The 25,802-nt window shown below is 34.3% G+C and overlaps 5 protein-coding genes and 1 non-coding gene across 8 annotated transcripts; 3 read left to right on the top strand and 3 right to left on the bottom strand.

Annotated features, from left to right (window-relative positions):
• Window positions 1–7: 7 nt before the first annotated feature.
• On the top strand, window positions 8–3,594 carry LOC100635863 (TRPL translocation defect protein 14-like). The gene is made up of 11 exons (XM_003386902.2): window positions 8–172; window positions 578–645; window positions 689–726; window positions 885–1,051; window positions 1,104–1,198; window positions 1,248–1,352; window positions 2,668–2,853; window positions 2,903–3,002; window positions 3,055–3,146; window positions 3,191–3,306; window positions 3,357–3,594. Exons 1-11 carry the CDS (start codon window positions 103–105, stop codon window positions 3,490–3,492), a joined length of 1,173 nt encoding a protein of 390 aa, XP_003386950.1. The 5' UTR covers window positions 8–102; the 3' UTR covers window positions 3,493–3,594.
• Window positions 3,472–4,726, bottom strand: LOC100635990 (uncharacterized). 2 transcript variants are annotated; one of them, XM_003386904.3, is made up of 7 exons: window positions 4,484–4,726; window positions 4,293–4,401; window positions 4,131–4,241; window positions 4,027–4,086; window positions 3,922–3,973; window positions 3,814–3,863; window positions 3,472–3,624 (listed from the first exon to the last, which is right to left on the bottom strand). In XM_003386904.3, exons 1-7 carry the CDS (start codon window positions 4,542–4,544, stop codon window positions 3,600–3,602), a joined length of 468 nt encoding a protein of 155 aa, XP_003386952.1. In that variant the 5' UTR covers window positions 4,545–4,726; the 3' UTR covers window positions 3,472–3,599. The 2 variants fall into 2 exon arrangements, with proteins under 2 accessions (XP_003386952.1, XP_003386951.1); XM_003386903.3 differs by having other exon boundaries at window positions 3,472–3,686; window positions 4,484–4,723.
• A 65-nt stretch (window positions 4,727–4,791) lies between these two features.
• LOC100636832 (protein HGH1 homolog) lies at window positions 4,792–6,617 on the top strand. The gene is made up of 3 exons (XM_003386908.3): window positions 4,792–5,452; window positions 5,506–5,696; window positions 6,351–6,617. Exons 1-3 carry the CDS (start codon window positions 4,813–4,815, stop codon window positions 6,516–6,518), a joined length of 999 nt encoding a protein of 332 aa, XP_003386956.1. The 5' UTR covers window positions 4,792–4,812; the 3' UTR covers window positions 6,519–6,617.
• On the bottom strand, window positions 6,575–22,157 carry LOC100636705 (protein strawberry notch homolog 1-like). Of its 2 annotated transcripts, none has more exons than XM_019997137.1 (31): window positions 21,359–22,157; window positions 20,690–20,747; window positions 19,221–19,305; window positions 18,612–18,654; window positions 18,389–18,555; window positions 18,064–18,148; window positions 17,977–18,015; window positions 17,726–17,777; window positions 17,517–17,678; window positions 17,306–17,441; window positions 16,861–16,966; window positions 16,662–16,701; window positions 16,496–16,609; window positions 16,330–16,431; window positions 16,010–16,090; window positions 15,866–15,963; window positions 14,899–15,014; window positions 13,917–14,123; window positions 13,305–13,515; window positions 13,067–13,125; window positions 12,804–12,940; window positions 11,869–12,066; window positions 10,774–10,843; window positions 10,171–10,355; window positions 9,035–9,131; window positions 8,678–8,976; window positions 8,071–8,163; window positions 7,874–8,011; window positions 7,450–7,526; window positions 7,066–7,256; window positions 6,575–6,803 (listed from the first exon to the last, which is right to left on the bottom strand). In XM_019997137.1, the coding sequence occupies exons 1-31, from the start codon at window positions 21,901–21,903 to the stop codon at window positions 6,700–6,702; spliced, it is 4,095 nt and encodes a 1,364-aa protein (XP_019852696.1). In that variant the 5' UTR covers window positions 21,904–22,157; the 3' UTR covers window positions 6,575–6,699. The 2 variants fall into 2 exon arrangements, with proteins under 2 accessions (XP_019852696.1, XP_011404218.2); XM_011405916.2 differs by having other exon boundaries at window positions 13,917–14,120.
• On the bottom strand, window positions 17,805–17,877 carry Trnaf-gaa (transfer RNA phenylalanine (anticodon GAA)). Its single transcript has one exon. It is a non-coding gene; the product is annotated as a tRNA-Phe (tRNA).
• An 82-nt stretch (window positions 22,158–22,239) lies between the features above and the next one.
• LOC105312909 (transmembrane protein 205-like) lies at window positions 22,240–23,039 on the top strand. Its single transcript, XM_011405915.2, has 2 exons — window positions 22,240–22,499; window positions 22,822–23,039. The coding sequence occupies exons 1-2, from the start codon at window positions 22,283–22,285 to the stop codon at window positions 23,022–23,024; spliced, it is 420 nt and encodes a 139-aa protein (XP_011404217.1). The 5' UTR covers window positions 22,240–22,282; the 3' UTR covers window positions 23,025–23,039.
• The last annotated feature ends 2,763 nt before the right edge of the window (window positions 23,040–25,802 follow it).

Genomic DNA, 25,802 nt, shown 5'->3' with positions numbered 1-25,802 from the left:
TGTAGTGGTTTGCCCACCTCCCGATCTGGAAAATCCTCGAAGAACGGAAGTACCTCAGTGCTGTTTTGAGCTACTGGCTTGAGATTAGTTTTGAGGTCTATTATGTCTGCTGAAAAACGTTCTGTAGTAGCAACTACCCACCGCGTAGTGTACAAAGTTGTGTTAACTGGAGGTGAGTGATCAGAAAATGAGAAAAGTTGTTCCACTTATTTGTGTGGTTGATAAAGATCAGTATCAGATTTAACTGGAAATAATTATGATTATGCTTTAGTAAGCCTCCACCCAGCCCTTTCTTTGTAGTAAAATAGTGTTACTGTAAAATTATAATATTTTGCAGTTTTTGTGGATAGATCTAGTAGACTAGATCTCTACTCAAAAATTTGTGGCAATAAGCACATGCATGTGGGAAGGTGTCAGGTGTGGCCATTGAAAATGCAGGTGTGGCCATTGAAAATGCTTTTTCCCATCTATAAATTCACAAATACCTACCTAGCTTTGTAGAGAAAGTAATTTTAAACCTATAATCATGGAATCACACCTTGTATATAATGACACTGTAATTACATCTACATAATAGGACCGTGTGCTGGTAAGACTACTGCTTTGGCAAGATTTAGAACATTCTTTGAAAACCTGGGGTGGAAGGTAAATTTATACATAATCAACTAAAGAATCAATTTTTTGATAGGTTTACTGTGTTCCAGAAGCAGCAACAATTTTATTGAGGTAATAGAACAGATTGCAAATTAATTTTATATTAAACGGCAATGTGACTTGTGGCTTACCTTATTATCACCATCATACCTGTCACTAAACTCATTATAATGACAGTGTTAAATGCAATTAGTTATTTATCACCAAGTATTGTCCATTGACCATTTTAGCGGAGGCGTCAAGTTTTCTAATTTGAGTCAAGAGCAATGTGATGTCTTTCAAGAGAATGTACTGCTAACGATTTTGCAACTTGAAAGAACTTACACTGATCTGGCTAGTAGAGACAGTAAAAACTGCTTAGTTGTATGTGATAGAGGAACAATGGATGCTTCAGCATGTAACTAATATTAAAATTATTTTTTTTGTTACAGCTATCTTGTAATTTTTAGTTTGTTCGGAGAAAGTTTGGTCAGATATATTAGGAAATAATAGTCTTGACGTTTTTACATTACGAGATGGACGATACGACCAAATCGTTCACTTGGTAGTAGCCCACATTGTTTATGACGAATGCTTTTATTGTCAAATTGTAGGAAACTGCTGCAAAAGGTGCTGAAAAATTTTACCAGTTGACAAATAATGCATCCAGAAGTGAAGGGCTGGAATTAGCCAGGAAACTTGATACGCAAGCAGCTCAAGTGAGTGAGGGGAGACTCAAATCTTAAAAAGTGCTTTACTTTTCATTTGGTGTGTCTGCAAAACAGTTTTGTGGATGCAATAGTTTTAGTTAAGTGCCATTGACTGCATTACAGCTGGATTTGAATGCAAAGATGGTGTGTGTGTGTGTGTGTGTGTGTGTGTGTGTGTGTGTGTGTGTGTGTGTGTGTGGTGTAAATGACAGTGTTTTTTTGAAAATATTGAGTTGTTACATGTAGTGTACTGATTACTGAATCATAAATACAGACACAAGAAAGATGCTTTCAATCTACCTCAGCACATAGGCGGCTGCAGGCCTAGGCATTGGGGGTCATTGCCTAGGTTAAAAATTAGACCGGAAGTAGAAACAATGCTATTTAACCCTTTTACCACACCCCTTTAATTAGAAATGCCTAGGCTGAGTTGGACTTCTGCAGCCGCCAAAGCCTCAGCAGCCGCTTTACATTACATAATCATAAGCACATGTATGCACTGTACACATGTATGCCAATCAGTGTGCTGTCTAGATTGCTTAGTAGAAAAACCTGATCCATAGTATTTTTCTTTTGATACATATACATCTTCTGATGTTGTATAAATAGTTTGAGCTCATTTTGATCAAAATTAGATTTTTCATGAATTTTTAAATTTGCTCAAAAATCAGGCCCAAAATCGTGTACTATAGTACACAATCTCTGGCCGAATTTTGCCAAAAAGCTAGGGGAAAATTTTCCATCTTTATAATTTTTTTCTGATACATATACATGTTCTGATGTTGTATATCAAGTTTGACCTGATTACGGTTAGAATTGAATTTTTTACGAATTTTTAAAGTTACTGCAAAACACATGCACTATAATAATGCAGTGCTTGTAAGCTCATAATGCTGTTTAGCTCACTTAGCACACTTTGTGCTGGAAACCCTGGTGACAATATACTACCAGTTAAACTGCATTATTTTGAATTAAATGTACTTCAACATAGCATAATTATGATTCTATTTTTACAAAAAAATGTCAATTGAATTAGTAATTGTAATTGAGGTTTTGTTATTGGCTCTATCTCTGCATGTACCGTATAGCAGGAAATTTTGGTTAAATTTAGTGAAATTGATGTTTTGATAGCCATTTTTAAGATAAAAATCCGCCATATTCTAAGCATTATTTGGATGCTCTATGGCACATGGCCACAAATAGTTCACCAATCACAATTTGCCTATATTTAGTCTCCTACCATATGGTATTTTGTTGTCTTAATAAGTTTGTCACAGAACTTTTGTTACTTACTTGCTATTCTTATACCTCCCTGCTATTTTAGGCTTGGGTTGGTCATCCTTACTGTGATGTTATTGACAACAGCTCTGATTTTGAAGGCAAAATGTGTCGTGCTATTGAAGCTGTTTGCAAAAGGCTCGGCAAAAGACTTGGAGTAGATGTTGATGACCGTCTAAAGGCATTGAGTAAAAAGAGGAAGTTTCATGTTAAAAATCTTCCTCCTACTGAGGTTATTTCTATTCTTAAAGTTTTGGTTTTTTTACATTTTTTTGTATCAGGTGTTTTCTTGTCATTATCAAGATTTTGATGTGCAGCATGACTATCTTAGTAATAATAGCAGAGATTCACAACTTCGAGTGAGAAAAAGAGGACAAAAAGGTGAAGTACTGTACTCAATTTCTGTTTAGACTCCTTCACTACATACATGTAGGTAGCAGTTTTACGTATACCTTAACCGAAAGAAGAATTTGTGATGGAGAAACAATAGAGTTATTGAAGCATTTATCAAGCACAGAATATGCTGTTAGAAACTCTGTTGAATTTAATTAATTTTTACAATTATGCAGACATTGCTGAAGCAAAGAGATCCTGATCATTATTCTATCCATAAGACAAGACGCTGTTTTCACTGGAGTGGGCACTACTTCCAGCTTGATATTTTTAAGGAACCATTTTCACCTAGGTCTATATAAATTTTGTTGCTGCAAGGCATTATGCAATGTTTATGTACAGGTGCAATGAACTTATCTTGCTTGAAACGTACACTACCAAATGTGGTACAGATCTTGAATTACCATCTTTTCTGGATTTCAATAGTGAAGTTACTAATGATGAAAACTACTCAATGTTTAATTTGTCCAAAAAGTGACTATTTAACAAAGAAATGGCATAAAACATTGTTTTTGTGCATTGTTTTGATATTACTGTTATTATTTTTAATATTATATTTCTGTGATGCTGGTATCTTCTATTTCATCATCGTCTAGTGTTTCCGGAAACCCTACAAAGTTTTCATTGGTTATGACTGTATCATTAGGTGAAAATTCAGTTTTAATTGCAAAGCTAAAATGGGAAAGAAAAAATGTAGATCTAATGAAGATTTACAGGCAGATCACTGAAAAATGGAGATAACATAGTTATGGTCTACAAGCATGGTATCTTTCTGAATACAACTATGCATAATGACTACCTTTCTTTGCTTTCCTTGCTTCTACTGTCACTGGTAGTGCTTGATTGATCCTATTATGTAAAAATAAGAATGAATTAACTGATACTTAAATCTCAAGGCTCTACATACGGAATGAAATGCTGGATTTCCATAAGCAACAGCATCTAGTTTGAACGGACTTCTATATATCAATTTGCACAAATTATTAAAGATCTAATTTATTATAAAACTTACTGTTTAACTTCTGCTCCAGCATTTGTCGTTTTGACAATACGCAACTGCTTCTTACTATGTCTGCATAATCAATTATTAAATGATTCAGTGGGCTACAGACTTACGGTTTTGCACTTGTGGGAGTAACTTGAGTATATTCTTTGTGTGCTGGGCGCCTTGGTTTTTCTGGTTCGGCATTTTTTGAAATAGGACAAACACCACGTCCTTTCCTTTTCCTACAAAGATAGCTACTCAATCAAAATCTATCATTATGATAAGTTACTGACTTGTAACAAAAACAAACAACGAGAGTAAGTATAGTGACAAATAGAATGAAATAGAAAGCACCAATGGTGGAAATAATGTACACTGCTTGGTTAACTGTAAGGTTCGACTCTGTAATGAAAAGAATTTGATGAATTAGAGTTACCATGGCTGCGGCGACCTCTCAGGCTCAGCTAAGCTGATTGGAACTCACGAGCTTTTGTTGATCCACAACAGAGAAAGATACAGACAGCCACAAAGACAAAGCTCCTCATCTTGGTGCAGCTATTGAGCCAACTGAGTTTGGCTCAGTAGGAGATAAAGCGGGCCGCTCTGCCACTGAGAAAGAAAGGAGACTGAGCGGAAAATTGTGATTTCTGTACCGGCACAGAAAGGAAAGTAGTCACACTTCCTTGTCGCTTCAATTATCACACTGACAGTAAGCTCGCTCTGCAAAGCAAGCGGAGAAGACAGCAAGTTTGTTTTGATTGGAAATTAAGGCGTGCCAGGATACACAATTAATTGAGGGATCCGCCTTTTTAAATGGCCGACCACGTGGAAGAGCTGAGGAAATTCCTTTCGGACACATCTCGCCCTGATCTCCAATCAGTTGCAGTAGATATCATTCTAGGATTGTCTGGAACGCCTGAAGGTTGCGATGTGATTATGAAGGAAGATGGCATTGCGTACCATATTGTGAGACATGCTACTGAATTAGATCTCCCATCATCACTTAAAGCTTCACAAGTATTAGTAAATGTGTCTGCTATTGAAAACTGGGTAGAGAAACTTCTGACTACACATGATACTTTAATGCAAAAATTGCTACAAGTACTATTAAGACCAAAGTCTATTACTAAAGAGAATGTGTGTATGACTCTTTCAAACATAACTCGTCTTGAAAAAGGATCAAGTCTGTTTGGTAATTATTTGTTTTCCTATCCTAGTACAATGTCTCTCGATATTCTGGTTGATCTATTTGATAAAGATACATCGGAATCACTAGATTACTTAGCTGAAGTGTTCTCGAACGTTACCCAATTGCTATCTTTTCGACAGTGGTTTCTAAGTAAACCAGGATATGATTCTCTCCTACGTCTATTGCCCTACACTCGGTATATGAAATCTGTAATTCGTCGGAGCGGTATCGTCGGATTGCTAAGAAATCTCTGTTTTGAAATAGGTGACTGCCAAAAATAACACTCGTGCATTAGTGTTTGTTTCATTTACGTGTAGATCATCACAAATGTTTGCTTGGTGAAGAAAGTGACTTTTTGTGTGCCCTCTTGCTTCCACTGGCTGGCCCAGAGTCTTTTACTGACGAGGAAAATGATCAGCTGCCATTAGATTGCCAGTATCTTCCGGATGATAAAGAAAGAGAAGATGTCCCTGATTTGAGAAAAAAGCTACTTGAGTCATTACTGAAAGTAAGTTGTAATATTATGATCTTAATTTCTTCCTTAAGCTCATTTTTGTGAACTAATATCTTAGCATTTTAAAAAGATTAAAAGATCCTTTACTGAGATTACTAAAATTAGCTTACTATGTGTATAATACAAGTAGAAGTGTGTCATATCTAATGTAAGAGTTACCTTAGAGTGACTTTTAATTGCGGGTACTAAATTTTGCGATTTTAGCACAAGGTAGATTTGCTGGTATTAAAAATTGCGATTAAGTAATTATTACTAATAGTTATATGGCATCATGATGTCATAATTAATAATTGCGCGTATTAATAATTGCGATTTTTAACCCAAACGCAAAATTCGCAATTAATAGTACCCGCATTTAAAAGTAACCTTAAGGTACCATATAGCGGGAAATTTTGAAGGAAGTAAAATTTGGCGGATTTTAATTTGGTGAATTTGTGGCCATGTGCCATTGAGCATGCGTATAATTGCTGAAAATGGCAGATTTTAATTTTATCAAAATGCCAAATTTAATTCCATGCAAAATTTCCCACTATGCAGAATCAACTCTCTCCTCAAGTGTACTTTTAGAGGCATTCCAGTCATAACATACTGTAGTGTAAATTAGCTCTAAACATACAATAATTATGTTGTATTTTGTTCTTTCTACAGCTTTGCGTAACACCATACGGTCGTCATTATCTAAGACGTCACGGAGTCTACTTCATATTACGAGAGCTACACAAATGGGAACCAGTTCCGAGTATTAAAGAGGACTGTGAAAGTGTCGTTTCTATTCTTATCTCTGATGAACCGCAAAAAGAACTAACACTCCAGTAACAGCTTTAATATTATTAACTTAACAAATTTTAGTTTTAGTTCACACATTATAATTATTTTTTATTTTATTATTGTCATAAACGACAGGAAGAAACTGCATGATAATACAGACAAAAAAAGAGAGAACAAAGAGAGAATGAGTGATGATTGTCACCTAAGAATTGTCCACCTAAAAGTACTACTACACATTAGTAGGATTCTCATCAGCTGTTCCAGCAGCTTGCAAAGCTATCCTCTCCAACGTGGCAGTGAGATCAAGAACACACACAGACGGAATGAGAATACCTAACGAATAAATTTAGAGTCGAGTACCGTATACGCCACATATTTCGCAGGGATTAAATTTCGTGTTTTGGAAAAATATGTGACATTAAAATCTGCAAAATAGCATGTTGATTGTATAGTAGGTGCGGTAATTACACTGTAAATTAAATCGCAAAAAATTTTATTCGCAAATACAAAAATGCAGCCAAATCGCAAAAAATTTTATTTCTGAGAAATATATGACGTATACGGTATTTTAAATACAGTCCCCATTTTCTTATACCTATTATTTTCTTTTGGGAAGTATGTACTCTAACAATCTGCATCTTGTGAGCATGCGTTGGATGTCTTAGGAACACGTTCTCTAGATGGATCCAGATTCCAAGTAGTGATCCCGCGAGAACGTAATAGGTTCTTCTTCTCATTCCTACCTCACAAGGATGGGTAGGGGTTGAGGAACGGCATTTCCCTTGCCTACGATACAATGATATGTTAAGTATTAAGATACAAGTAGTTTTGGTATTAATTAAGACAGGAATGTATTTGTATAGCAAGGTTAATATGGTGTAGGTATTATTGTGTCACAGATAATTTATAAGTTAATGTAGGTAGTGGAATTAAGCTGTCATGATCAATCAAAACATATTATTTTTATTTGATAATTTACCAGTAAGAGTGACTGCAAGAAGTTAGTGTACTCTCATACTGAAGTGTCCACCATTTCATGGCATCTTCCGGATCACACTAAAAATATAGCAGCAATTATTACTCGTATAAATTACTCTTATAAATAATGTCATCAAAAATGTTGGACAAAATAAGTACAGAGATTAATACATGCAATTATTATAATAGCAGAAAAGAAACAAAATTTTTCAAATTGTAAACGTTAATTTGATTATAGTCCACTCATGAAGTATTTGCACATGTGTTGTTTACTAGAATCCAAATGGTAAAACCAAATGGTCTTATATGTGTGTGATTAAAATAATGACAAAATAAACACAGCTAGTAAAATAGGCACATATAAGTACATGTGTTACATACACATCATTATAATTATAACACAAAAATAAGTTGATATAACATACCCGTTTATACTTCTTTAAAACAGACACCAGTGTCTCACAACGTGACTGGACTCCAGTGTTTGGCCTGTGGACCAGGTATAGGTCACTTCCTTCTTTAGACACTTTGAGCATTACTGCCACATTCTTCTCATTGCGAGGCTAATAATATCAATTATGTCGGTAATGTCATATAATTAGTATAGTATGAAATCATTTACTTTAGTAGACAAATAGAATCCTTCATTAGGATATTGGTCTAATTGAAGTTTGGACTGGGCATCTTCAAAAGACATCCCTCTTTCAACATGTATCTATATATAATCAAACACACAAAAATCTTATTTAAAATACATGTACATGTACATGTGCATACAATATACATGTACTACTATGCGAGTATAACTAAAGATTAATGATTAAGGAACACTCTATAGTTGCTAAATGCTTCAGAATCTTGCTTCACATAAACTGTTGATAAGAGCAAATTGCATGTACAATTTGTACATGATATTCTATACTATAATCAAACTACACTATAATATCTGTATAGTAAACATAAGACTTCAAAATTTAATTATTATTATATTTCAAGTGACTCTATAGTGGTATCAAATCTCTCTTGAAGTACATGTACATGTATTGCTTCCATCTTAAGAGTGGCAACACTGTATTACATTCCACATCACTACAAACAAAACATGCACTATACAGCCAAATAATCTACAAACAGTCAACGGCATTAGCTGCATTGCTAATCAAGTATGACTCAATTACTATGTTCTCTTTCAACGAAATCATACCAACATAACCATGGGGTGAGCTCACTTTATGAAGTTGTGTTGTAGCTGTGCCGAAAGCTGCATCTCCAACAAACTCTTTACTTTCTACCAAATCGACATGCTCTCCCGAGGCACCAAAATCGAGTATGCCTCCGTCCCATTTCCCGGCCTTCTTAGCTCGTTTAATCACTTCCCCCAGTGTGTCAGTGAAATAACAGAAGACAAGGTTCTGGAGCTTTACTGGGAGTCCAAGGAGACGGTTAAGAAACCTGGTCATGTTCAAGGATTCCTTGTCAACAGATTTATTAGACAGGAGCTCTACATCGACCATAGCCTCATGAGACTCTAAATAATAATAATTATAATGAGAGTATAATTATAATAATTATAATAATATACTAACTATCAAAAAAGTCTTGATTATAATCAGGAGAAGATACTATTGGTTTATCTATACCAACTATTGACCTCAGACATAACTCCAAAGCCTGACGACCATACTATAAAGACAAAAGGCCAAACAGATAAATGCACATAGTACTATTTACACGTACATGTATATTGTGTACATGCACATGTATACAGCGAAAATGCCATCAAATGTTGCATGAACAATTAAAGCTCATTCATAAGAGCATTCTTGTTCTGTGCAAACGCATTGCCATAGCTTCAAAGAATATTACAAGTTCACAACTTCAAATTGTAATTCTTTAAAACTTACGAAACATTATAATACATATCACATTACTTTAAGCTTTCTACTTGGAGGTTTGGGTTGCCGTGCTTTTGTGTGCAAAAATGTACAACACAGAAAAGCATCACACTTCACACTATGCATACATGTACAGTACATGTACATGTACATGTATTTGTAAATCTAAACAATGTAGATAATTAAGATATTATACATGTAGGACTAAGTATACTATACATGTAAGTTCATATTTAGAAAAAATACTAAATGCACTTCCATATTTGGCCATTCATTTCTGTAACATTCACAGATATAATTATTCAAGAAATATTGTTCACATTTCATCACCATTGCAACCATAATTATGCATTATCTCAAATGTAGCAACCTGATTTGCTACAATTGGATGTATTATCATACACAACAGCTCACTAATGCAATACAAATTACATTGAACATAGAAATTCAGAAAAATCTGAGATTATTTCACATACATAATGAACAGCCATACTTCGCATACCAAGTAATGTTGGCCAAAAATGTTACAACTCTTCTTTACTACAATTACAATCAGTAAACAAACTAATGCCAAACCTGGCTACAGTCATTATGCTAGTTGGTTCCTTTCCTACTTTATACACCTTAGTTGGCAATATTACACCATTATGACATCACTACATGTAAATGTACATACGACATGTATATTTAAAGTAGTTACTGTATAGCAGTTTTTTTCGAGGATAACAAATTTCACAAATTTCGAGTATTTTTTTTAAATTCGCAAAATTAAATTCTTTGAAAATCAATTTAATATGGTACAAGATGGCAGAATACAGTATACTAACCTTTGTGTCAATGTTGTATCGGCTGAGATCTCTTGATTCAGTGGCCCTCCTGTCCCCGTGGGTCAATGCTCCCAAACACTCCAGCCTCTTAGCTACTATACTAGCAAACCTGTGCTCTCCTGATAGTGTGGATATCAGGAAAACATACTCCGGGGAAGTGACTTGATTAGAGCGATGCGTGCGCCCTAAAAAATAAAAAAAAAAATTATACATTGACGTATTAGTTGATAGTGCTAATGCTAATTTAAAGGCCTTTTCACACTAGCAGCTGAATTATGTATCATTTTGTGTTCTTGTTGCCATTGGTTTACATTGATCGAAGCGCATCACTTCACATCAATCCACCTCTGGAGGAGAAGTGAGACTGATGCCCATTGATGCGCATCAATTTGAAACCACACTAGTGTGAACACGATTAATGTGCATTACTTTTGCCAGTGTGAAAAGGTCTTATAATAATTTATAAAGCATGTGCTGTTGTGCTCACGTATTACATGCATTAATTTATAAAGCAGTGATTGCCATTAAAGGCTATCAAACTCAATATAGGAACAAGGAAGGATATATTATTAATACAGTCATAACAAGAGTGACTGAACTTACCAAACTGTTGAATGGCTTTGTCAGCACTCCATGGCAATTCAAGTGTTATGTGAACTCTTCTCTTTTGATTCTAAATGAGGACCATACATGTACTTAACACCAAAATTAACAAAAAATAAGTAAAGTACAGTGATCTCCAGCATTACCTGCGTTCCACACTGGTGCTATAGCTACACTAGTGTACCACAAAACGAGATAAGTACGTGATGTACATGATAAATACACAATACAGGCGCTTTTAGTGCAGCTTGGATGCCTAGACAAGCTGCACCTGTGTCATTTACGATAAGTAAACTTATAGCTGAGGCCGAGGGTACATGCACACACAGTTGGTCATAGGCAAATGCAGGGTCTAAATACCCTGTACTGTTATAGTACAGGGTCACAGGTCATATTTCATCAAAAATAGTTCAGAGAGAATTCTCTATTTTTACAATTTTTTCTGATACATATACATGGCCTTATGCTATGTATCAACTTTGAGCTGATTCCGATCAAATTTGGATTTTTTATGAATTTTTAAAGTTGCTCAAAAATCAGGCCAAAAACCTAATGCTATAGCCTTTGGTCACAAGCTAAATTCATCAAAAATGGCTACAAATAAATTCTCCATTTTTATAATTTTTTCCAATACATATACATGTCCTCATGTTGTGTATCAACTTTGAGCTGATTCCAATCAAATTTGGATTTTTTATGAATTTTTAAAGTTGCTCCAAATACCATGTACTGTATTGTAATGCTTGTCAGCTCATGAAGCTCATGCTATTCTGGGCAAATTGTTAATGTGAAGGTCAAATGTTATCATGTAACATACATGTGTATGTACATGTACATGCAAACATACTTTGGCTCTTCTTCTATGCTGTGTATTAACTTTGAGCTGATTCCAATCAAAATTGGATTTTTTATGGATTTTTAAATTGCTCAAAATGCCATTGCAGTGCTTGTCAGCTCATGAAGCTCACTTACATGTACATGTAGCAAGTTTTACAGGAACTCTGGGCAAGTGCATTGTTAATGTGAAAATGTACATGTAGTATCACATGTAGTATTACATGTAGATGCACTACATGTATACTGGCTGGTGCATACTTTGGCCCTTCTATCAGCTTGCAATGAAATCCCTGAACTAGCAGCTTCAGATATAATAGCAATTTCTTTCTCCCCATCCATAAACCGTGTCTTCTCAGTGATGTTAAGCATCTCAATGGATACATCAGGCTCACTCCTCAACTGATACCGAACTGATCCGTCAGACATTTGAACCACACGACCTCTTCGTCCAGTCATCTATCATGTAAAACATAATGTAAAAATTGTATATTTAAATGTACTGTATAGTGCAAAATTTTCGAGGGCTGTAAATTTCGCGAATTTGCCTAAAAATCTATTCCGCAGATTTAATTTTCGCAAATTTATACCACCTGCCATCTTGTGCCTTAATAATTTGATTTTCGTGGAAGTAATTTTCGTGAGTCTTCAAAAAATCACAATATTTACAGCCCTCAAAAAAATTTGTGCTATACGGTATATTGTACATGTACATTTATGAGCACAATACGTAAATATTTTGTTCATACAAAGACAAAAAAGACTTCTATTCTAAAAATTTAAAAACAGAGGTGGTGTGCCATTATTCAATAGACTACTGACTGTCTAAGTTTCATATGTGATTATAACTGTGATTGTGCCAATTATCAAGTTTGTGGTTATGTAATGTATTTTATATTATTGATTTTGGCAAGGAAGTGAACAATATTTATATAATTACTGAGCCTTAAAACTAATCTTAATCCTTTAGGCCTTCATAAAATGTAATGATGATATAACAGTAGAAGAATTGTTTGAAGGTACATCTAAATCTGCAGAGGGATTTGGGGATTTTTTTAAACTCTAATATCTATGATTTGGGGCTGAGTGGATTTTTAAAAAGCTGTAATTGATAAAATGAGCATTAGCATTCTTGTGCAAGATAGTAAGGAGTTGTATTTATATTAATATTATAAAATGTTGGAGTCAGTGCCTACTTCAGAGACTTTGCTTGGTCCCCCCAGTCCATCTATTAGCTCATCCAAACTGTTGCTGGGTAGCAATGGTGCTAGTTCATTCAATTTTCGTAGCAATTCTTCTTTCATATCACGAACGCTCTGAACACCACACTGACCTATCATGCAGAAAAAGGCAACAAAAAAATTTAATCTTAAATTTAAAAATGAAACTTTAAGAATTGGCAGTCTTGATTATAACAATTACTCATAAAATACAAAGATAGGACAAATTAATTCCATACTTGAAACTGTGGGTCCAAGTTCGTCACTTTTTGACTGCTTCTCAACAGGCACTGATGGTCTATTAGTAAAAAAAAATTCGAACATTTGCAAATTTTTACTACAACTGATGAAGGCATTTTGGTTGAAACAATTTGTTACATTTAAAAATAATAATTTTGTATTATACACTCAATACAAACAAGATGTAAGGCACATGTACATATACTGTGCTTATACAAAACTAATAAAAAAACAAACTTGTCTTTCTTTTCATTTTCCTCCAGTACACGCTCAAACTGAAGAGTCTTATAATTGAACTTTAGGTCGCCGTGTTTGCCCGGGGACCAAGGGTTGCCAGGAGGTTTAATGGAGTAGTTCCCACGGGGAAATCCATCCTTCCTCACTCTTCTTTGTGGAGATAGCTTGGCTTTCTTTGACTTACGTTTACTCATTCGTAACCAGTTAGGTTCTACAACAGCAAAAAAACCAATTTTACTCCAAAAAATGGACAATACATGTACAGTACATGTATTATAGGGGAAAAAAACATGCATGTGTATTAGCCGCAGAAATTATATTTTCATTATTCTTATCAAAAATATGTATTACTGTACATTTGTTCACAATTATTAATGTACATGCATGTACATGTGTTTCAATACAATTAAACAGAATTATTAAAGCATGTTTCTAAAGCAGTATAATATTTCCACCCACCACAATAGCTAACAGAAATAGAGGAATTCATTGTCATACAGAGTGCACGCAATTCTAAATTATCTGACAGTAATAAAAAGTTTCAAAATACAAGTACATGTACATGTACTAAAATGTAAGCTTTCTAGAAATTAAGAAAAAATTATAGTGTACCTTTAGGGCCAAGGAAACCGAGGAGGCCAGCCTTATTGTCAGTGTCTTTCTGACTAGTGTCACTGTCAGTCTCAGTATCATTCTTTGGCTTGGAGTCTTGCTCCATCATCTCATCTTCTTCTTCTGAGGACTCAACTGCTGAGTCACTGTTCTCCCACTCACTGGAACTATCATCATCACCTTCATTATTAACAACAGCATAATCTACTAATACAATTGAGAATAAAAGTATCATTTGATATTAAGACAATTATTATGTTAAAGAAAATATACTATCTTGCTATTCTTGGGGCTACATGTAATTATAGATGAAATCTAGGCCCTACAGAGTATACATGTGCTTAAACAGGAATCTCCTGACTTTAAAAATACCGTACAGAAGGAAATTTTGGAGGGGCTAAATTTTAGCGAATTGCTAAATTTTGGTGATTGGTGAATTTTAACTTGGCAAATTTGTAGCCATGTGCCATTGAGCATGCGCATAATGGCTCAAAATGGCAAATTTTTATTTTGCGAATGGCTATCAAAACACCAAATTCGCCAAATTTAACTACCTCCAAAATTTCCTTCCATACGGTAGTTATTTAGTCAATCAATTCAACCACATCTGTTGCAAGAAGGAATACTTGACAATAAAATGTTGCAAAGTAGCAAGAGGTCACTATAACACTGCAAGTACAAGTATGTACACATACATGTAGTTAGTACACAAAAATAAACTTAGTAAAGCTAAACTAAAACTTAATTTACTAAAACTTTAAAATGACTTAGATAGTAAACTTCACTAGTATTGCTACATTCATTGTGAGTTGTATTATGCTTGCATCTTCTACACAATGTACATTGTACATGTTCATTTAAGTTCCACAGATTAGTATTAAGCTAAGTACAGGAGCTTAAAATATTTCTATACACTGTACATTAGCTTCTCTTAATAAAATTAACATTGTAAGAGTCTGAGTTACATTAAGAGGATCAGTACCTCGTTTCCTTTTCCTGCAGTTACGAGGAAGAGTGGAATCATTCTCAAAGACAGACCAATCATTGCCATCAGTTGGTGTTGGGAAGTGTCTTTTGATGAGTGACTCCAGCACACCTCTACAATGAGAGACAAACCACACAATGTACATTGTACATATAGCATTTAATGAAGCAATGATTTCCCATTTTTATAACTCTTTGTGCAGAAAATTTAAGCTGATTTTGATGAAAATTGAATTCTTAAAGTTGCTCAAAAATTGGGCCAATAACCAAAGGCTATAGCCTTTGGTCTTAGGCCAATTTTCGTCAAAAATGGCTAAGAGAGAATTCTAGATTTTAATAATTTTTTCTGATACATATACATGTTCTTATGCCGTGTATGAACTTTGAGATGATTCCAAAAAATTTGGATTTTTTTATAAATTTTTAAAGTTGCTCAAAAATTGAGCCAATGACCAAAGGCTATAGCCTTTGGTCATAAGCCAAATTTTGTCAAAAATGGCTAGGAGAGAATTCTATATTTTAATATTTTTTTCTGATACATATACATGTCCTTATGTTGCATATCAAGTTTGAGCTGATTCTGATCAAATTTAGATTTTTTATGAATTTTTAAAGTTGCTCAAAAATTGAGCCAACGACCAAAGGCTATAATAGCCTTTGGTCATAAGCCAAATTTTGTCAAAAATGGCTAGGAGAGAATTCTCCATTTTAATAATTTTTTCCGATACATATACATGTCCTTATGTTGTGTATCAAGTTTGAGCTGATTCCGATCAAATTTAGATTTTTTATGAATTTTTAAAGTTGCTTAAAATGCCATGTACTGTATTGTAGTGCTTGTCAGCTCATGAAGCTCATACTGTTTAGCTCACTTAGCATGCTTTGTGAGAAACACTGACATTGTACATGTATATATTAACATCAGCCATTCAATTTAATTACTAATTATAAATGTGAAAACTAACTTTGCAGTTGATACAAAGCCATCCAATTCACCGTGAGACTGTCCTAACTGTTCTAAAGTTCTTGCTTCACCAGTTGACTGTAGACCAATCACCACACACTACATAGTGCACTTTAAAAATATATTTAAAATAAGGATTAAGAACCTTTCCATCTTTTAATGACTGCATAGCTAAATCAATAACACTGGGGACTTTAGCAGCTATACATAAGTACTTGAAAAATCTCTGATAATAAAAAATAAAAACATTGTAAATCAAGTGATGGTAATTTTATATACATGTAGTAAGTGTAATAGGACATACTAAATTTAGAATTGCTAATAATCATTTCCTTTAATATATTGAAATAAATATAGGCACCATATGAATATATCCATTATTTAAACTTTTCATTCTGTATTTTATAACCATTTAATATAACCCAATTTAAGGTAACTATTATACACATCTTCTTTCATACATACTTGATGTGCAGCCCAAAATTGGCCCCACATTGTTTTCAAATTTCTGCCATCATAATCTAACAAATCCGCAGCATCTTTGAACATTTGCCTTGCTTCTACCCACTAATAAAACAAAAAGCAATTAACACAATTAATGATCATCATAAAATAATATACAAGTACTTACAAATGCTACAGCTTTGTCATACATGTCGATAAATTTTTTTGAAAGAGAGACCTCTTCGACTGAAAACGATACACCAGTAAAACTTAACTGTCTAGCAATATAGAGTCCCCGTAGCTACACATAAATATACACAAAACATGCAACACAAACTCAGCAATAATTATACTTTCATATCCATTGCAACAAGTTCCATAGCACCGACACCTCTACAAAGGAACAACTATTACTAAATAGCACTTTAATTTGGCAGAGTTTTAGTTTGGCAATTGGCTATCTGCAAGCGGAATCGCCAAAATTAAAACCGCCTATTATAATTTTACAGCAAAATCACCAAAATAAAGCACTATACTGTACTGTACACAAACCTCCTCTCAACTGATTTTATGAAGTCCTGGAAAGCTGGAAATTGCGTCCCTTCTCCCCAGATTCCTAGCCTTGACATGTAAGCCATATTCTTCGGCTCAGACGCTCCTACATGTACACATGTACATGTAAATTAAAATACCATATACCATGAAATTTATTCAACAAAAATTTTCGTGAATCTTGCAATTCTAAGATATCATCAAAATTAATTTTCACAAATAGCTAGTAAACTGCACCACGTGGCAATGGAGCTGCAGAATTTTGAAATTTTAATTTTGCAAAGGAGCAAAAATCGTGAAATTCGCAAAAAAATTTTGTCGCATAAATTTCATGGTACACGTATGGTACACACACATGTATATAAAGCTATTTTATTTCTGTAATTCATTATTTAAATGATTTATTATCTTGGACATTAAAAAAATAGCATCACACAGACTTAACCTGTTGCACTGCAATAGACAATCCTAGCCTTGGGTAGTCTCTTTTGAAGTTGCAATACAGTGATACCAGTTTTACTAGGTTTACTAGCACCGGAGGGAACCAAATTCTTTGCTTTATGGCATTCGTCAAACACGATCTAAAACATTTGTTAAGGAAAACATATCTGGAATATATCCATGTAATATTAATAAAATATGTATTGAAGGGATACAACTCCATCAAACTGAGGTCCCAGCCAATGTAATAGTTGAGTAAATCGTGTTCGATATTTCCCTCCACTTGTGCTTTCTCCTATAAGTGATGAATAGGTTGCAAATATAACTCCTTTCTTTACACGACCGTTTCGTTTTCCACTGATTTTTCCGTAGCAAAACTACAAAATTGTAAATTTTTATTTTACAGCTAAAAAGTAAACGATACCTTATTTAGAGCAAAAACACTAATTTTCTTTGCGCCAACATCATGCAAATCTCTACAAAAAGAAAAAAAGAAAAAAAAATGCCGAAACCCGGGATCGAACCAGGGACCTTTAGATCTTCAGTCTAACGCTCTCCCAACTGAGCTATTTCGGCTCTTATAGTAGTAGTTATTTTAATAGCAGAGAGGCTCAGTAGTATACACAATAGGAATTACAATAACGACCAAATACAAGCTCCACCAACACTACATACCTGATGGCATCATATTTCAGATCATTTGAGACACTCAGCCTGAAACATGAATACTATAAAGTCCAACAATAACAAGTAAATTAATACCATAGAGACTTCTTTCTTCCTTCTATATAATTCTGATAAATAATTCCAGCTACAGTTCGCCCTTTTCCAACTCCTGCACCATCACCTGATACAATCCAAACAATAAAATAACAAAAATAATAATACCACATAGCGGAAAACTTTCGTGGCCCAAAAATTTCGTGGATCTCTTCAAAAATCAATTTCGTGGCTTTAATTTTCGTGGTTTTCTACTTTCTGGATTGAATCGATTTTCGCAGATTTTATTTGTGTGAATTTTGAAAAAAATCCACAAAAACTTTGGGCCACAAAAATTTTTCGTTATACAGTATATAGGTGACTATACCAATGAGAAACCCTGCTCTGGATCCATCAGCAAGTGTATTCATGTGCTGTTGACAGGCGTATACAACTGCCTCCAACTGTAATGAGGAGAGTCGAACTTCTTCAATAACATTTTCAGGATATTTCAGATCATAATAGACTTGAGGTGGTTCAACACTAGCTAAAGAACTGAGGATACGGAACATGTACATGTAGATGCATTAATTAAATACATGGAACAGTACCTTGACTCAACTATAGGATCTGGATGCAAGTATCCTAGTTTTACTGTGGCAAATTAAAAAAGTTATATAAATATAAATAAATTAAAATCACCAAGAGAAAAATAAAGTAAGTCACACATAAAAAATAACAAAGGGAGAGTGGGATAAAATAAAAGGTCACTTGCTAGCTACCAGCATACCTCATTGCATATACAACAGATATTGCACACATAAATACAAGTATATGGTTACTTCATACATATACTTGAAGGTAGCAATAGTTACAATACATGTACATGTACTTCACTTGAATTAACAAACACTTCACATGCCCACCCAAACTTAAGTGCTCCACCTTGCCAACCACAACCCTCCCTCATTGATCAATGTAGGGTCACATGCTGACACTGTACATGTTCAAACAGTCCCTCAATTGTAAAAGTTTAATTTCTAACTGCATACAATGTAGATCTACTATAGCTGCCACATAAAATTAATGTAGCCCCGTCAAAAAATTAACCTTTGCAGTTATCAGTCTAAAATCTCAAAACATTACTCAGTTGAAAAACTGTATATTTACAGTATAGTGACTTACATACATGTGTTATACTGACTTGTCTAGTGACTTACATTTTGCTGGTTTATACGTAGCGTAGGTATCTGCTGAGGTGTAATGATCGTCTTCTTCCTCTATATCTTCCTCAGTTTGAGAAACCTATGCACAAAATTCAGAATTGTGATATTGAGAGAATACATGCATGTACATGTACATTACATGTAAATAAAAAACTAAAAAATTAAAATACATGTTAAGCCGGATTTACAATATGACGCTAAGCCAACGTAACGTCAATTTTTAATCAAAAGCGCAGGCGATTTGACCTTTTCACGCATGCTTCACGCTGGAGTTGAACCAGATTCAACTTCTGCGTCAACGTAACGTCAGGACTAGCGTCATATTGTAAATCCGGCTTAAGGTATGAACTACATGGGCATGTACATATATTATGTACATATACATGTAATTTTTGATCAGAATTCATTGGGTGGGAAGTCAAAAAGGACAAACATAAAAATTAATAATCGATGCTATCATTGTAATCATTAATATTCACTGTGTAGGATTACTTTAAGTAAAAAGACTATGCACACAAAATCATATCAAAAATTCATTACAAAACTACTCAAAAAATTGAATTAAAATACGCAAGATAAATGTACATGTCAATTTCCAATGTCTTAGTACAGTAGGCACTACATACATGTACATGTAGATTGCGGGATATAAAATTTCTTAGTGACTTTGGTCTAATTTTTGAGCAACTTTAAAAATTCAATAAAATCCAAACTTGATCAGAATCCCTTCAAACTGTCTACGTAATATCAGAAAAAAATTATAAAATAGGGAAATATCTCCTTTTCATTTTTTGACAAAATTTGGCTGAAGAGGCAAAGACCAAAGTATAACCATTGGGGTTATTGGCCCAATTTTGAGCAACTTAATAAATTTATAAAAATCAAAACTTAACTTAAAGTTAATAATTATACAACATGAGGATAGAAAATTTTTGATCTAAAAATTATGCATCTAGAAAATTAGTCTATTAAAAAATAATATATGTCTAAGAAATTCATTTGTAGCAAAAAAGCTACAAATGACAATTCCAGGTACATGTACTGTATGTACATGTAGTAGAGTAGATTCTGGTATTATGAGACGGTTTGTATTATGGGACACTGCCTGTAATTTCAATAATAAAAATTTGAAAATTTTAAAATCTTAAGTGTCTCATAATTGGTACATGTACTCTACACATGCATAGGCTACATGTACATGTACATATCAATGTAGGTGTGAGAAAACTACTGTAAACTAAAAAAGCTACACCTGCCATGAGTAATTCAATATGTGACAAGCACAAATAAAACTATACTGAAGCAGTACATGTACATGTACACATACATTTAATTACTATGGGTACAATCACTGAATGCAAACACAAAACACAAAAAGGAAGAGCAGTTTTGATAAAGGGTAATTACAAAAACATTACTCCTACTAAAACTCCTTAAATGTTATGTTCATGACTAGAACTTACCATTGTTGGTCCAGTTGCCTGTACTACCACTAGTGGCTGCTGCTGAGTGACAGGAAGCCTAGCAAAATACAACAGTACAGTCAGCATTAATTTACATGTACGAGTATGACATTTCGAAAACAATTTGCTACATGTACTAAGGTCATGTTGTAATGGTTTAACTTTAGCTTTAAGAATGCATTTACATGTACAAGTATGCTACCAGTAAAAAGACACATGTAATACATTTAAGTGTTAGGTTTTAAAAAAGAAGGGATACGTGTAAATGTTATAAATTAAGGCAGACACTTATATTTTCAGAATGTTCTGTATATCGTAACTCCAAATTTTATATCAGTCAACTATTCAACTATTTTTTCAAATTTGTCTGGGCATTTTGTTTGATAAAATTTCTGCTCCAGATAGGTAATATATGAAGATTTACAATAAAAAAAATTTTAACGACAGATACATGTACATGTGTTAGTAAATTAGGATTTTTCAATGAAATTTTCTTGATGAATGAAAATTTGGAGCTACACACGGCTACATTCACTGAACACCTCATTCTATGTATCATAACTTTTTAGACGCACATGTACATGTACAATAGACAATTATACATGTAGATACTCTTTCAACAATCAACAATAAAAAATCACTAGTAAAAAAATAATTTGAAGTATATACCTTAAAGTAGGAGGCGGTCGATTATTAACAGGTACTTTAATATCAGGCAAAGACAGGGACATAGAGGGAGTAGATTCATCAGGATTGAGACCAAGCTCTAGCAGCACATCATTCACGTCCATATTTTCTACAGAGGACACAGGATTACTGACAGTAGACAAAGAGGTAGGAGGAGTCAACGTATTTGATAAGGGATGAGGTACAGCCCCAGGTATAGTGAATGATGGGAGATCACAGTTCAAGATGTTAGTCTCAGAGGCTTCGAATAAATGCGATAAATCATCGTCCGACGAAACAGTTTTATTATTATTAACATTATTGGTACTAGTTACTAGAGGTAGGATTAGGGATGAGAGTGAATCAGAGGATGCTGTTGATACAACTGGCAATAGTGAAGAAACTGGCATAGGGATGTTTGATTCATTGAAGTCATTCCCAAGAGTCAAAGGGGGCAGGTTCAGTCCACTCTGTTCAAGTGCCAGTGACAGAATATCACTCGGAATATCATCGTATCCGTCACCTTCCAAAAAACTGTCTAGAGACATGGCCAGAGAAATCCTTGCAGCAGTTGTGTCTTTATATTAATATATAATCTTTGTGTGTTTACAGCCACTGTTTGACCCTAACAACATATATCCATAATTCAGCTCAAGCTTAATGAAGAAGGCACAGCTCGGGTATTATCTAGTCCTCAGTGAAACTGTTAGGGTAGAGAATTATAGAGCCAACCTCTTCACCAGTCCCAACCAGGTTATAACTGAGTGAGAGGGAAAGGTGGTCATTATCAATTTATCATGTGGATCATGTTTTTAGTATGACGTAAGAATGATGTAATTGATTCGCTTATTTAAAACATTTACGGTCTTGTAATAATTGTAATAATTAAATTATTAGTTTACAGGAAAAGTCGAGGGAAAAGTAAAAATGCCTGTGAAATACGATCTTCCATTCACTCAAACGTCTCACTTGATTGCTCTTGGGTCCACTACTCTTCTAGTTGGAGTGGCCATTTTCCCATTCGGTGCCAGCTGGTCGGGATCCGGAGGAAATCAAGGAGCTTGGCCCGTTATAGTAAGGGTTGTACACTTAGGGTCCTTCTCTGGTTGGTTTGGAACTCAGTTATGGGTCACTTTCTTTGCAGGTATGCATCAAAATGGGTACTAAAAATTTGATATTCTGGTTCGTGGATTTGCAAAACATGAATTTAATCCATTTCAAGCGATCCATTTTGAGGCCTAAGGGTTATTAATACCATATAGTGATTTAGTTTGGTGGGATTTTATTGGCGATTTTCTGCAAATCGCCAATATTTAAACAGCCAATAATTAATGAGCATACTCGGTAATTCATGTGTGCCCAAAAATTGTTAAATTAAAATTACAATTTTACAGCAAAATTGTCAAAATAAAGCAGTATAACTATAATAATAATAATGCACGTAATTGTTTTTAATTTACTTTTAGGTTTGACAATGTACAAGCATCTCCCAAGACATACATTTGGTTATATTCAGAGCAAATTATTTCCTAAGTACTTTCTCTTTGGAGCTGTCCTCTCGTCTTTATCAATAGCAACGTATCTCGTTGAAAATCCAATTCATTCGTGGGGCTTGCAAGAAAGTGTTCAGGTGAGCATTGACATGTTTTATGATAATTTCAAACAGTAAGTTGTTGAAACTCAAACTTGCCTTTCTGCATGTGATTAATCTTAATAATCCTGTACTATGGTTATAGCTAATAACAAGAGTAAATTATCTACTCTTGCTAATAGAGATCTAGCTAGCTAATATACCTACCGTGGGGTGCCTTTTTTCGAAGGCTGTAAATTTTGCAGATTTCTAGATTTTTTTAAGATTCACAAAATTACTTCGGCAAAAATCAAATTAATATGGTACAAGATGGCAGACAGCATAAATTTGCAAAAATTAAATCTGCAAAATAAAAATCTGCAAAATCTATAGCCCTCGAAAAAAGGTGCCCTACAGTACTTTTAGAGCAGTGAATGACAGAGCATATTATTATCATTATTTTGAAATACGGCATTCACCTACATGTAGTAATGGACAATACCATTTTGGGCTGGAAAATTCAATTACGATAAATTTTTAACTACATGTACATGTACCTTAAAGTGTAACTGCAGTGATTTTTTAGGGTATTTATTTTATGGTCTTAATATGACTGCCTGACCATAATAATGATGTGTTCCAACTTCTATTGTCTAAAAAAATTTATTCACTGAGATATGAGCCTTCAAAAATGCACTTTTTGCTTCCTTTCAATTTACTTCCTGTCGGTGGGTGTGGCTAAACGTGACGTCATAGGAGGCATAGATGCAGATAACTTCATTCCTTTATAGGGGGAAATAATGCTTTATTCTCATGCCTTGTAATGTAATAGCACTAATTTAAAGATTGGAATCATCAGCTTTCATTATCCTAAGCATGCAATTGCAAGAAAAAAACTCAAAAGAAGCAAGCAAGCAGATTTACCAGTGTGGCGTGGTAAGAGGCTTTGGTGGCCGTAGAGGTCCAACTCAGCTTAGGCATTTATAATTAAAAGGGTGTGGTAAAAAGGATTCATAAGCTTATAATGGCATTGTTTCTGCTTCAAAAGTAATTTTTAGCCTAGGCAATGACCCCCAATGCTTAGGCCTGCAGCTGCCTATGGTAAGAAGATTCACCAAAGTGTGGTATTATGACTTTTTCTTGCAATTGCATGCTTAGGATAATGAAAGCTGATGATTCCAATCTTTAAATTAGTGCTATTACATTACAAGGCATGAGAATAAAGCATTATTTCCCCCTATAAAGGAATGAAGTTATCTGCATCTATGCCTCCTATGACGTCACGTTTAGCCACACCCACCGACAGGAAGTAAATTGAAAGGAAGCAAAAAGTGCATTTTTGAAGGCTCATATCTCAGTGAATAAATTTTTTTAGACAATAGAAGTTGGAACACATCATTATTATGGTCAGGCAGTCATATTAAGACCATAAAATAAATACCCTAAAAAATCACTGCAGTTACACTTTAAGGTATTCATTTATAGTGGGTAGTGTACCTTTGACAGCAAAATGGCATCAAGCAAGAAAGCAAGAATGTTCCTAGCTATTATTTTAGGTGAGTTTATCTTTATTCCTTTGAGTATGTATTTATTTTATCATTAGATATTAGCAAATTAAATGAGATTGTACAGAAATTTAAGCAATACAGGTTTCCTGAGGCAAAATGGTTTGAATTTGGATTGAATCTTGGTCTCCTTTATCCTACACTGGAAGCTATTGATGCTAATCATAGAGGAAATACTTCACATTGTCTCATGGAGTGTTTATCCAAGTGGCTGAGTAAAGCTGATGAAAATGTGTATCCTCCTACTTGGCAGACATTGGCTAGTTCTCTTAGAAAGGTAGAAGCAAAAGCAGTGGCTGAAAATATTGAGAAAACAAGTAAAGTCAATTCTAATTCAATATAATGTATTGTAATACTCCTTTCCCAGTGGTTAGCCAGCTACTACAGCATTACAGTAGTAGAATATCTGGAGCAACACTCTCTGAAGAATCAGTTGATCTGTTACATACAGAAGGACTGATATCTGAAGAGACATTGAGGGAAGTGAAGGGTTGTGGATACACACTAACAGATGATGCAATGAGAGAAATATACACAGCAGTAGCTTATGATCATAACAAATTAAAATCATTTGCTATCATATTATGTAAAACAGAAGATACTGTCAATATGGCCAATGAGTTACTACAGGATATTGGTATGTATTAAATAAAATCTAATACATGGAACTTAGTCAAGTTACTATTCTTTTCAGAGGAAACTATCATGCCTGAAAGCTTGTCTGAGTGCATTAATGATCCTACAACCCAAGCAATTGCATCTACTTTAGGTATTACCATAGCAAATCATGTAAGAATTGTGTCTTTTATATATAATACTTCAAGGCTTCAAATAGGTACATGTAATTAATTCACTAATAGTATAATATAATCTAATTATATTAGAGTTACAAATGTTATTATAGATATTCAACTTTATATTACACAACTCTATAATGATCGCTTTGATGAAATGATATGGGATTGTGGGATGTTTTATATTAAAATTACTGGTATGGTATGCAATAAGATCACAGCAGATCAACTTGAAGATTTCAAAGAATGCATCAATGCCTGTTGCTCTGACCTGAGCCCACAGCTGGCCATTGCCACTAATATCACTGATCGTATTAGTGTTGACTGTATGTGCGTGTGTATTCTTTATGTAGAACATAGTGCATGTTCAGTACTAGCTATTGAGATATTCAACACTCATCGTCCACTCCTCTCTCAGTCTCTCTCTGATCCTGTCAGTGTAGCTAGGCTGCTTAATGGAGAGGGTGTCATAACAGGACAAGTATTGGCTAGTGTGGAATCAGCTAGTCCCTCTGTTC

Source organism: Amphimedon queenslandica, unplaced genomic scaffold (genome assembly GCF_000090795.2).
Source record: "Amphimedon queenslandica unplaced genomic scaffold, v1.1 AMPQUscaffold_13383, whole genome shotgun sequence".
Taxonomy (NCBI): Eukaryota; Metazoa; Porifera; class Demospongiae; order Haplosclerida; family Niphatidae; genus Amphimedon; species Amphimedon queenslandica.
Note: the sequence above shows the minus strand (reverse complement) of the source record. Positions and strands in the feature narration are given on the sequence as shown.